At 39.9% G+C, this 10,862-nt stretch overlaps 1 protein-coding gene across 1 annotated transcript in view; it reads left to right on the forward strand.

Moving 5' to 3' along the window:
* SERPINI1 (serpin family I member 1) overlaps positions 1-9,571 on the forward strand; it is a 135,377-nt gene extending 125,806 nt beyond the window's left edge. The window contains exons 7-9 of the mRNA XM_068279288.1: positions 99-185; positions 5,483-5,572; positions 8,862-9,571. Coding sequence (XP_068135389.1) covers positions 99-185; positions 5,483-5,572; positions 8,862-8,938 — 254 coding nt within the window. The 3' untranslated portion in view covers positions 8,939-9,571. The remainder of the gene's footprint in view (positions 1-98; positions 186-5,482; positions 5,573-8,861) is intronic.
* The last annotated feature ends 1,291 nt before the right edge of the window (positions 9,572-10,862 follow it).

Consider the following 10,862-nt stretch of genomic DNA (forward strand, 5'->3'; position numbering starts at 1 on the left):
AAATATTACATTACATTTCTTTGCTTTCCTTGCAAGAGGGCCTTATTTCCCCCGAAGCATCACTGGTAGATCTCACTTTTATTTGTGCTGTTTTTCAGATAACAAGGAGCTTTACGTAGACAAGGCTGTTCACAAATCTTATCTGGAGGTGAATGAAGATGGAGCTGAAGCTGCTGCCACTTCTGGTATAGTATAGCATCACTGTATCATTACAGAATGAGGGTCTATGAGGCTGATGATATTTAATGCCATAACTCTCTCGGCCTATATTGCATCCACTCTGCTTGAAGCTAAATGTGTGAACTCAGAATCTGTGATGCCTCTGTGACAGCCGAAAGGGGCCCATACACTAATCGATTTCAGCCATCGATTGATTCTATACAATCAATTGATCGATCAGAAATCTATTCTATGAAATTCCCAGATTGATCGATTTGCGGCCGATTTCGATCAATTTGATCTGACAGGAAGTAAAATCTAGGTCGATCTGCTGCTGGCAGCAGATCGCTGTCCCATAGAGTTGCATTGGATCTAATGGTCCAATAATGCATTTAGATCGATTTCCAATAGATTTCATTCTGAAATCTATGGGAAATCTGTTCCTAGTGTGTGGCACACATCAGATAGATTTCTGTCAGATTGGACTTGACAAGCATCTGACAGAAATCTATCTGATGGTTGAATCTGCTGGAAATCTATAAGTGTATGGCCACCTTGAGTCCCAATTGTGTGAGGATTGTGTAAACAAGGGGTCTAATCTATTAGTCAGCAAACAACCTTTCACCCTATTTAGATGTTCTGTTTCATTTAATGCTAGGAACAGACCATGAGATTTTTTTTGGGCAGAAAGATGATTTGATTTCCGACAAGTCCGATCTGATTTTCGATCGTTTTTCTGATCGACTTCTCATAAAGGTGAATGGAAATTGATCCGAAAAACGGACAGTAAATCTGCTGAAAAATCTCATTGTGTATTCCCAGCATAAGGCATCTTAATGACCTGTATATATACCTGCAAAAAAAATCTATGTATCCCCTTTTGATGTTGCATGTATATAGCTGTCTATAAAGCAGAAAACCGAGAGCCCAATATGGTGTAGTATGTATTGGAATAGGGAGGAGTAAATTAATCGTAAGTATTATACTTACAAACCGGGGTTACACCTAAGGCAACCACTGTAAAGACAGGTGGGGAAATTAGGCCTGTCCCCACTTAGGATTTAAGATGTCTCTCTCTGTGGATAGAAGAAAAGGAGGGTGTACCACCCTTCCACCTTGGGTGGATAACTTGATTTGTAAAGATGTACAGAGGCGCCAAAAGAATAAAATATGCTAAAATCGTTAAAACGTTCAGGAGGCAGTGGTGGACCAGCCACTCCAAACAAGACACAATGCTGTCAGTTGAGGTAGTAACAATGTATTCACATACTCCTAGAGACAACTGGCAACGCGTTTCTTGGGCATAGTCACACTTTATCAGGCAATAAACAACAGGTGTATCACACAGCTAGGGGTCCAATCACAGAGGTGCCAAGCTGTGATTGGACCCCTATCTGTGTGATACTCCTGTTGTTTATTGCCTAATGAAGCGTGACTAGGCCCAAGAAACGCGTTGCCAGTTCTCTCTGGGAGTATGTGAATAAATTGTTACTACCTCACTTGACAGCATCGTGTCTTGTTTGGAGTGGCTGGTCCACCACTGCCTCCTGAACGTTTTAATGATTTTAGCATATTTTATTCTTTTGGCGCCTCTGTACATCTTTACAAATATATAGCTGTCTGTTCCATCAGCTTGTAAGCAACAGGATTGAGTCTGATGAAGGCTGCACAGCCGAAAGCTTGCTTATGGTGCCCATACACGGTACAATAAAAAGTTTGATTAAAACGATCGAAACGAATAACCGTCAAAAAGAGTCTTATTTTTCCATCAAGAAAAACGAACGATTATCCCTTTTTTTTTCCAATAAAAATCTGATCTCACATGTTGGAAAAAATTTTATATTCGATCTAAGGAAATAATTGAACAAAATTATCTAATTGAAAAACAATTGTACTGTGTAAGGGCACCATTAATCTGATTCTTTTAAGTTAAGCCAATAAATGGTATCATCCTGATTCAAAACTTCTTGCTATTAACAGAATGGAGAAACTGTCGGCTTTGACAGTATTCATATACAAGGCTATTTAAATACATTAAGCATTGTCCGGCAGTCTGAAAATAGTGGTTCTAGTGCCGCATTATTAATAGACTTCTGTTCTAAAATTAAATTGTACCTGTGAAAACATAAAACGCTTCCTAAAATTAGGACTGCAGTGTTTTTTCTTATGGCTATGCTTGTGTAGTCTGTCTTTAACTAACCACTAACATCTTAGGGCTTAGACACACTATAAGCGCTTTTCTGAGCATTTGCGCTTTCTGAGCGCTTTTAAAAACACGTTTTTACATGCCTGCGATTTACGCAATTTCAGCAACTTTACCGTGATTTTAATGAAAGTGAATGGGAGCGTTTTTTTTTTTTTTTTTATTAAAGCGATCAGAAAGCGCAAATGCTCAGAAAAGCGCTTATAGTGTGTCTGAGCCCTTAGCCAGTAACAAGCATACATTGCCCATAGCATGTAAAAGGTAGAGTGCACTTTAATTCATATCCCAGGTGGTGCCCTTGCATGGAGAGCCCTCTGATAGCACTTGACAGTTGCTGAGGCTCCCACAACCAAGTGATAATTTGTTGTTTTGTTTTCTCTTTGTACACATGATGGATGCAAAGACCTGTAACTACATCTTATTGTAAGAGGCAGTCCTGTACTTTGCACTTCTTTTTGATTTAACACATCAGATGGTTTATTTAATTTAAAACAAAAAAAAGCATTACAAATAAATACAGAAGAAGTCAATAATATATCGTAACATACACAGGTGCACAGTGTATCATAATGAGAATTCTTCCCACAAGCAAGGAATGCAAAATATTTGCTTTTTTGTTTTTGGGGGGTTTATTTATTTATTTTTTGGGTAGAGGATTTTTAGGTTTCTTTAACCCATAAAAAAAGGAAATGGTCGTTCTCCATAACTTACACTAAATTATTTGGTGCCATGCTCTGAAGATCCATATACAGTATATTCTCCTTTTCTCTTAAACAACAAGCCTCACCCATGCTAACCTAGAAATAAAAAAACACATATATAAGTAGATAAATACTACTTATACTTACATAACAGATGTATTGTGCTATCCACATACTGATTCCTGTGAATTTTATAAAGGAAAAGCAGAAAATCCTATTCTAGGCAGTGGCCATCTTGCCAAGCTAATGCTGACATCATATCCTCCCTGACTCTTGTTTTCCCCCCTGCCTTCTCTTGCTCATTGTGTATTCTTTAGCTGCCCTCCTCCCAGAGTCTTCAGACACTCCCATTGAGGTGTATACTAACAATTGCACTGTCTTTTTTTTTTAATTTACACATGCAATCACTGAGTCACCTCAGCCTTGCTTGTAAACACAAGTAATCAGAGGGTGTTTCTGGCAAGCAGCTAGGCAGGGAAATAAATGGAAGAGGAGGAATATATTATAGATAAAAAACTCCCAGCATTCAACTGTTTGGCACTAGGGCCAGTGCTCCTAAAGTATATGATAACTACAAACCATAACGGCAGAAAAAGTTTTGCAAGTTTTGAATGCAGGATTAGCATCTTTATCACTTAATACACTCAGACCAGTTGCTGTTGAAATTTGATTTTTATGGTGACAATCCCGCTTTGTTAGAGCCATAAATAATTATTAAAATTATAGCTACCTGCTTACTCTTTATGCTATCAGACACTTGGTTGGTGTCTCCATCCTGAGTTCATTTTCCCCTGTTTATTGCTGTTGTATATACATCATGGGCTGGAGTAGAGGGAGCAGCGCCCAAATCACGGGTCATAAATCACATAAAGATGACATCACCATTTTGTATGTCTTCTGCACTTTCACAAACGGCGATGTCTGTAAAAGAGCTGAGCTGGATTACATGAGATCTTATATCCTAGGCATGTACATTAGTAACCACTCATGCCCAGTACACTAACCGCACAGCTGCTATACACATCCATGCAGGAGTGCACAGCTAGATGGTGGACAGAACAGGGGCCACAGCGGCAGTTCAAAGGGGAGGCCCTTCACAAGAAGGAGCCACTGAGTGTCTGATAACCTAAAGAATAAACAGGTTTAAAGGTGCCCAATAACAGTACGATTTTACACTAAATGCGCTCTTTCGATGCGATTTGAACGATTGTAACTAACCGGAAGACAATTATCGATTGTTCACATATACTGAACGATTCTTTCTTCAAATGCGATCATAAAATCCAAAATTTCAGATCGATTTTCTCCTATTTAGCAATCAACCACAGAATCGTTCCTTAACAATTGCATTCATAAATGGCGAATATTTCTATGCAATACGATCGAAAAAATCACATTGAAAGATCGCATTTGGAGAAAGAAATTGTACCGTTAATGGGCACCTTAAAGAGAAACTGTAACCAAGAATTGAACTTCATCCCAATCAGTAGCTGATGCCCCCTTTCCCACGAGAAATATTTTCCTTTTCACAAACTGATCATCAGGAAGCTCTGTATGGCTGATACTGTGGTGAAAGCCCTCCCACTGTGGGATGTCAGGACAATTTCCTGTCTGTGAACTTCTTTGCATTTTGGGAAATAACAGCTGTTTATGGGTCCAACTGCCAAAAAAGCAAACAGCATCTCCTTCCACTGACATCACCTGCCAGTAGTAAAAATGTCACCATTTGGTAAATACCAGAATGTAAATCAGGGAGAGGAAAGATTTTACAATGGAAAAACACTAACTAAATCATTTATACATAATTATTGTAAAAATTAAGCACTTTTTTATTACATTATTTTCACTGGAGTTCCTCTTTAAGGCTGTGCAAAGGACTGATGATTCTAACAGTTAAGAGAGCCAAGGCAAATGATCTGATTGCAGTTACTTCTATTTGTTGCTATAAGTTACTGTGTATCATCATAGCTCTTAGCACCTCTTTTTCCATGTTTTCCAACACAAAAGTGCATCTTTTATAATGAAGTAATGTGCATACGGCTCATTCTGTAATGTGAATGAAATCTTTCCCACATTCTTTCACATGCTTGTTAAGATATAATCCTATTCATTCTATGGGCTTGATTCACAAAAGAGTGGTAACTGTTAGCACGGCCGTTTTCGCGCGAATTTTCGCGTTTGCCGTGATGTTTCGCGCAAAATCTTTATCGTTTTGCGCGCGCAAACAAACGATAACAGTTTTGTGCAAAAAATTTGCATTTGCGAGAAAAAACGTTTAATTGCGTGCAAAAATTTGTGATCGCGCGCAAACGGCCGTGCTAACAGTTAGCACTCTTTTTTGTGAATCAAGCCCTATATCTCAGAACTGTACTTCATTATTGTACTACGTTTATTTGCCTTCTGTGTTTCATAATTGCAGGAATGATTGCCAACAGCAGGATGGCTGTGCTGTCTCCTGAGATTATTTGTGATCATCCTTTCTTCTTCTTTATTAGAAACCGCAAAACTGGTGAGTTGTATTTTAAACTCCTCGGTGACCTTGTATTGCCCTCTGCTGCAGTGTGCATGATGCTGTTGAATGTGATGCTGTTGTATGTGATGTGCTGCTTACTAATACAGCTGTACTATACTGCATCTTTTAATAATTTAAAGGAGATCACTTAACTAACTTCAAAACTCAAAATGATTAAAGAGAACCCGGGGCAAGGAAAAACAAAAAAGTTTTATATATACCTGGGGCTTCTTCCTGTACCCTTCAAGCTGATCGGTCCATCGCCATCTTCCTCCACCACCTGGATCCTCCACTAGATGGCCCGGTAACTTTGCAAGTTGGTGCATACTGCGCATGCGTGGCCTGGCCAAGCACACCCCATGGCGCTTCCGTGGCTGGTAGAGTTCTGTGCCTGGGCAGTACGGACAGTGTCTGGGCTAACTTGTGAAGTTACCGTGCCGCATATTCGAGGATCCATGTGGTGGAGGAGGATGGCGAGGGACCAGTCAGCCTGAAGGAGGCTGGATGAAGCCCCTGATATGTATACATTTTTATTTTATTTTTTTTTATACATGTCTCAGGTACACTTTGAGCTCTCCACAGAGCCCTCGCTCCCACTAATGCAGAGCAGCGTGCAGCAGAAAACACTTACTGTACTCGGGCTCTTCACTTTTTACAGATGGATAAAATTAATGGATCAACACCACCGGGAATTACCTATTAGTTGTAGCCATGGATTTCCTGCAATGCAAGGAAAGCATCCAAGCTCCCTTTAAACACAGATATAGAATTTGCCATAACTGTTTCCTGTGGTTATATATTCCACATTTTATCTTCTCTAACTGTAAAGACCTCTTTCCTAAATAGATAGCAAAAAAAACAACAACTTTCATTTATGCACAGATCATGTCTCCATGTCCTCTGTGCCAGACAAGGGACAAAAAGCTTATCTGTAAAACTTTTATATTGTCCTCTAAAGTAATTATACATGTTAATTAGATCTAAGGCTTCTTTTCTCCAGACTAAGGGCTGGTTCACACTCTGAGCGATTGGCAAAGTGCTACAGCAATGTCACCCTATGAGAGTGTTTTTGCTGCAGCATTTCGATTTTGTGAAAATCAAAAATGTGCTGCCTCTACCATTTGTAGAGCAATTTTATGTGCATTCCTTTAAAAATTGCTCTGAAAATCATTTTGCTAAATCACAATCGCTAAGCGCATAAGGATTGCATTTTGTAGTGTGTACTAGGCCTAAATTTTATACTGGAGTATAAGGCTAGAAATGTATGTCTGATTCACTTCATAAAAGTATAAGGGTCGACTTATACATGAGTCACAGGCAACACTGAGCACACTGAGTAATGTGTGCACTAATAGTGACATTCCCATTTGCAGCAATTTACCCTGTGGTAAGTGACACTTTGAGGAAAGGAAATGCCAAGACAACACAGGTCTGAAAGTCCTGGCCACAACAATCAACAAGGAAAGGGGCAGGGGGGAAATACTGGGCTGCATAAAAGGGAGTGAATAATTGCAGCACTTGGGGGCCTGGAGGCGGTTTTGGCTGCACTTAAGGGACAGGAGGGGATAATGGCTGCAGCACTGTATGCAGTGCAATCATTAACCCCTCCTGGTCCCCAAGTACAGCCATTAACTTTGCTGCGTAGACTTATACTTGAGTTCTATAAAAAAAAAATTCCAGCTTAAGAGTGTTGAATATTGGAGTCGACATATGCAAGGTCGACTTGTATTCAAGTATATACGGTAAGCCCAGTTTTTTCCAGTTGTTTTCATGGGGTGAAGCATACCTCCCCTCACTTTGATGTATACATTACAACCAAAGCCTATTGAACTAGAACAAGACAGGCAAGAAATAGTCTATTGCAATGGATCCAAACTTCAATTTATATTGACAAAATGCCAGAAAACAGTGAGACAGACAGTAATAAAAAGAAGTAAAAACACTGGATGCAAAGCATTAAAAAGCATTCTAAGCCTGGACAAGGCAAGGAATATTGATGTATGCATTCATTATACAGCTGGCCAGCAGTATCACCACCTACGATCTAGCTGGCCAACAGCATCACCACCTACAAAAATACACCAACCACATCACATACACTCAGGGGCTCTCTCTGAACAGTTCCTCCTCTCTTCCTCCTGGAGCAAAATAATGCCTAATGTAAATCAGGATCACCCATCCAGGTTGTGACCAAGTGACATGCCAAGGTTGGTGAACCACCTATGCAACCATTTGGATCAAAGGAAACCTGAACTTCTAAGGCCTCATTCACATCATACGCGCTTCCGTGCGCATTTGGAAGCACGTATGATGTGCTGAAACGCAGGAAAGGCAGAAGGGCATAGACAGCCCTTTGACCGTTCACATCTACTGCGCTGTGCAGCAGTATGATGCACTAGGAAGTGCTTGTGTACTGCTGCCTGCATTTTGCCCAGAAGCGCAGAGCTGATCCCATCACTGTCAATGGATGGGATCAGCAGCACAGCGGGCAGCGGTGCAGGTGGCGTGCAGTCGTATGCGCTGCGTTCGGATCGCACGGCCATCTGCGCTAGGTAGATGTGAACATAGCCTTAGGTTGTTTGTGGTCTCTGCTGTGCATAAAACTGGGTTGCACTTTGTTACTGCATTTTAACATTTTACAGAGTTCATGGTATGTAGATAAAGTGGGTTATAGTATTGTATTAGTTGGGCCTGCTAATAACATCGGGTCTCAAGCAACCAGAAAGAACACTTATCCGGGAATCAGCCAATCCCGGTCAGTGGCGGATTACCAACACTGTACTGTAATTTTTGCCATAGAATTTCTCTAAAGGCAAAGCTTAAAGCAAGTAGCTGCGATTCCCCCAAGCCATAGCCACAGCAAGAAACATCCATGCAAGGCATATAATTAGCAGTCTGATTCAGTAATATTCATGAAGGTCACCCTATCGGGCAATCTCACCACTCCCACAGTCTTCGGGTTGTAAATGCCAGCGTCGTAGCTAACAACCAAAGGGCCCATCTAGAGTAGGACGCATCTGGGTAATACCGAGTGACACTGCTGTGAACAAGTCTGAGCATGAGGATAAGAAATCAGTCCCTGCAAGTATGTTCCTGGCTGTTGCTCAATATTCCTGCCTATTTTTATTACTGTTTGTGTTACTGCTTCATACTTCCTTTTAGGGCACCTTTTGCCCATGTCAACCTACGTTTTTGTTTTTCATGTGCATCGTTATTTCCTTTTTTTTTTCCTTGGCACATTTGCTATAACTGTAATCAAATAAATCACTTTTTTTTTCTATTTTAGGCTGCGTCGTGTTTATGGGAAGAGTTATGCATCCAGAGACATTGACTTCTGGTAGCCATGATTTCGAAGAGCTCTAGTTCTTTATCTTTACAAACTGGAAATTCTATATAAGCACATTGTTCCCTACTAATTGATGTTGGTTGTATACTTTTGTTCTCTTTTTTTAATGTTTAAACTTCTTCAGGATGTTGTGTTTTTAAATGGAAAGTCGAGAAAATGTGAGGCTTGCATTATTGTAGAACTAGAACATCTGCTGGGGTTCATGTAGACCACCCCATGTGAAATATCAGTTGTATAACCTTGGCGCTACCATTCTTTCTGCGTACATCATGGAATTCATTTATTTGATTCAGTACAGAGGGAAATTAGAATGTTACCAGCCAATCAGATTACAGGAGGCGTTACCAGCTGTTATGATTTTGAATGGTAGAAACATTTCATGTCACGTATTCTGTGGTGTACACTGGGATGACCTTGGGAAGGACGGGGCGCACACAGTATATTCATATCACCTACAGTATTACATTTCTCTTTACGTATATTGTGATTCTTGTGCTTGCTTGCCAAATAAACTTGTACACGTGTGAAAATATATTTTTATTTGGAGCACTGGTGTATGATATGAGATTTATTATATACATGTCTGTTGAATGTTAAGTCATTGCAATAATTGTGTTTTCTTGTGCTATAAAGTTGGTGTTTTTGAAATATTACTGTTGTGGTTTCATATTCTTGTCACTTATGGATTACTTTAGAACCAAGATGTCTAACTCAAGGCTTGTGGGCTGAACGTAGCCTGCCAGCAATGTTATGTGGCCTGCAAGAGATTTTAAATGTGCATATTTTTTTCTAGTAATAAGGTCTAATTTTAAAGCACACAATGCTCTTCATTTTTGTTAACTGAAAATTGACATTCTGCCACTAGAGTGCAGTGTTTCTGGTTTTTTTTTTTGTGTGTGTTTTTTTTTCGACTAACAAAAATAAGAAATATTGACAATCCCATCATGTCCTATCATCGGACCACAATCCCAAAATGTCCAATCCCCATAGTTAGATGACAACTTGTTGATGATTGTATATGAATAAAAACCATTTCCAATTTGCTAGTGTTATGTACGCTCCTATTCATCCTCCCCTCTCCTTAGAGCAGAATACATGTCTGTATGGGGGAAGGCTGTCTGAAACTATCAAGGAAGGGTACTAGAAATCCGGCTGAGCACAATAGAACAGAATAATACTAAGCATGTATTGGCACTATTACCAACACAGTATATTATTGGAATCTAAGTAAAGTCTGCTGTTAAGACTGCTTTGTAAATACTCCGCTATATGAAAATGCCTACTTTGAGGTGGTTGAGGTATTACATCATGGTCATTTACCTCTGTGCCATGCCTAGAAATGCACCTGTTGTGGAAAAATCATAGGTTCTGCCACCACAGGTAGATTCTTCTTACCTTTTTCACAGGATTCCTGTAGTAACTGGTTTCTGAATTCTAGCTTCCTCCTCTGAGCCCTAACCAGTACAATGCATTATGGAAATTATGTTGGTTGGGCATCACTCAACAGTTCAGAATCACAGGAACACCACCAATCAGTCTCTACCACACTGTGCCCATCCCATCTTTCTGTGACAGACTACTTGCTGAAAAGGACGGTGGTGATCTGAAATTGTCTGCCATTAGGTACAAGATACTAAATTCTTATTTTGCCAGTTAAGTATTGCTGTACTGGTGGTGCTATTTTTTGATTTGTTTGCTTTTACCCTTTGAATCCTGTTTGTCTTACCTTTGAAATCCTGCATTAGGAATATGCAGAGTTGGAGCAGTTTTCCAGATGCATATACTGTATGCAGCACATAATTCATGAATGAGAGATCTGGATGGCAAATACAGAGATCAGTATTTTTTATTTAGTGGCCAGTAACCTAAGCACATGTAACCTGATTTGTGTAAGTGCTGTTTATATCTGGCAGTTGGGCAGTTGACAACAGCCAATGTAAA

Source organism: Hyperolius riggenbachi, chromosome 4 (genome assembly GCF_040937935.1).
Source record: "Hyperolius riggenbachi isolate aHypRig1 chromosome 4, aHypRig1.pri, whole genome shotgun sequence".
Classification (NCBI taxonomy): Eukaryota; Metazoa; Chordata; class Amphibia; order Anura; family Hyperoliidae; genus Hyperolius; species Hyperolius riggenbachi.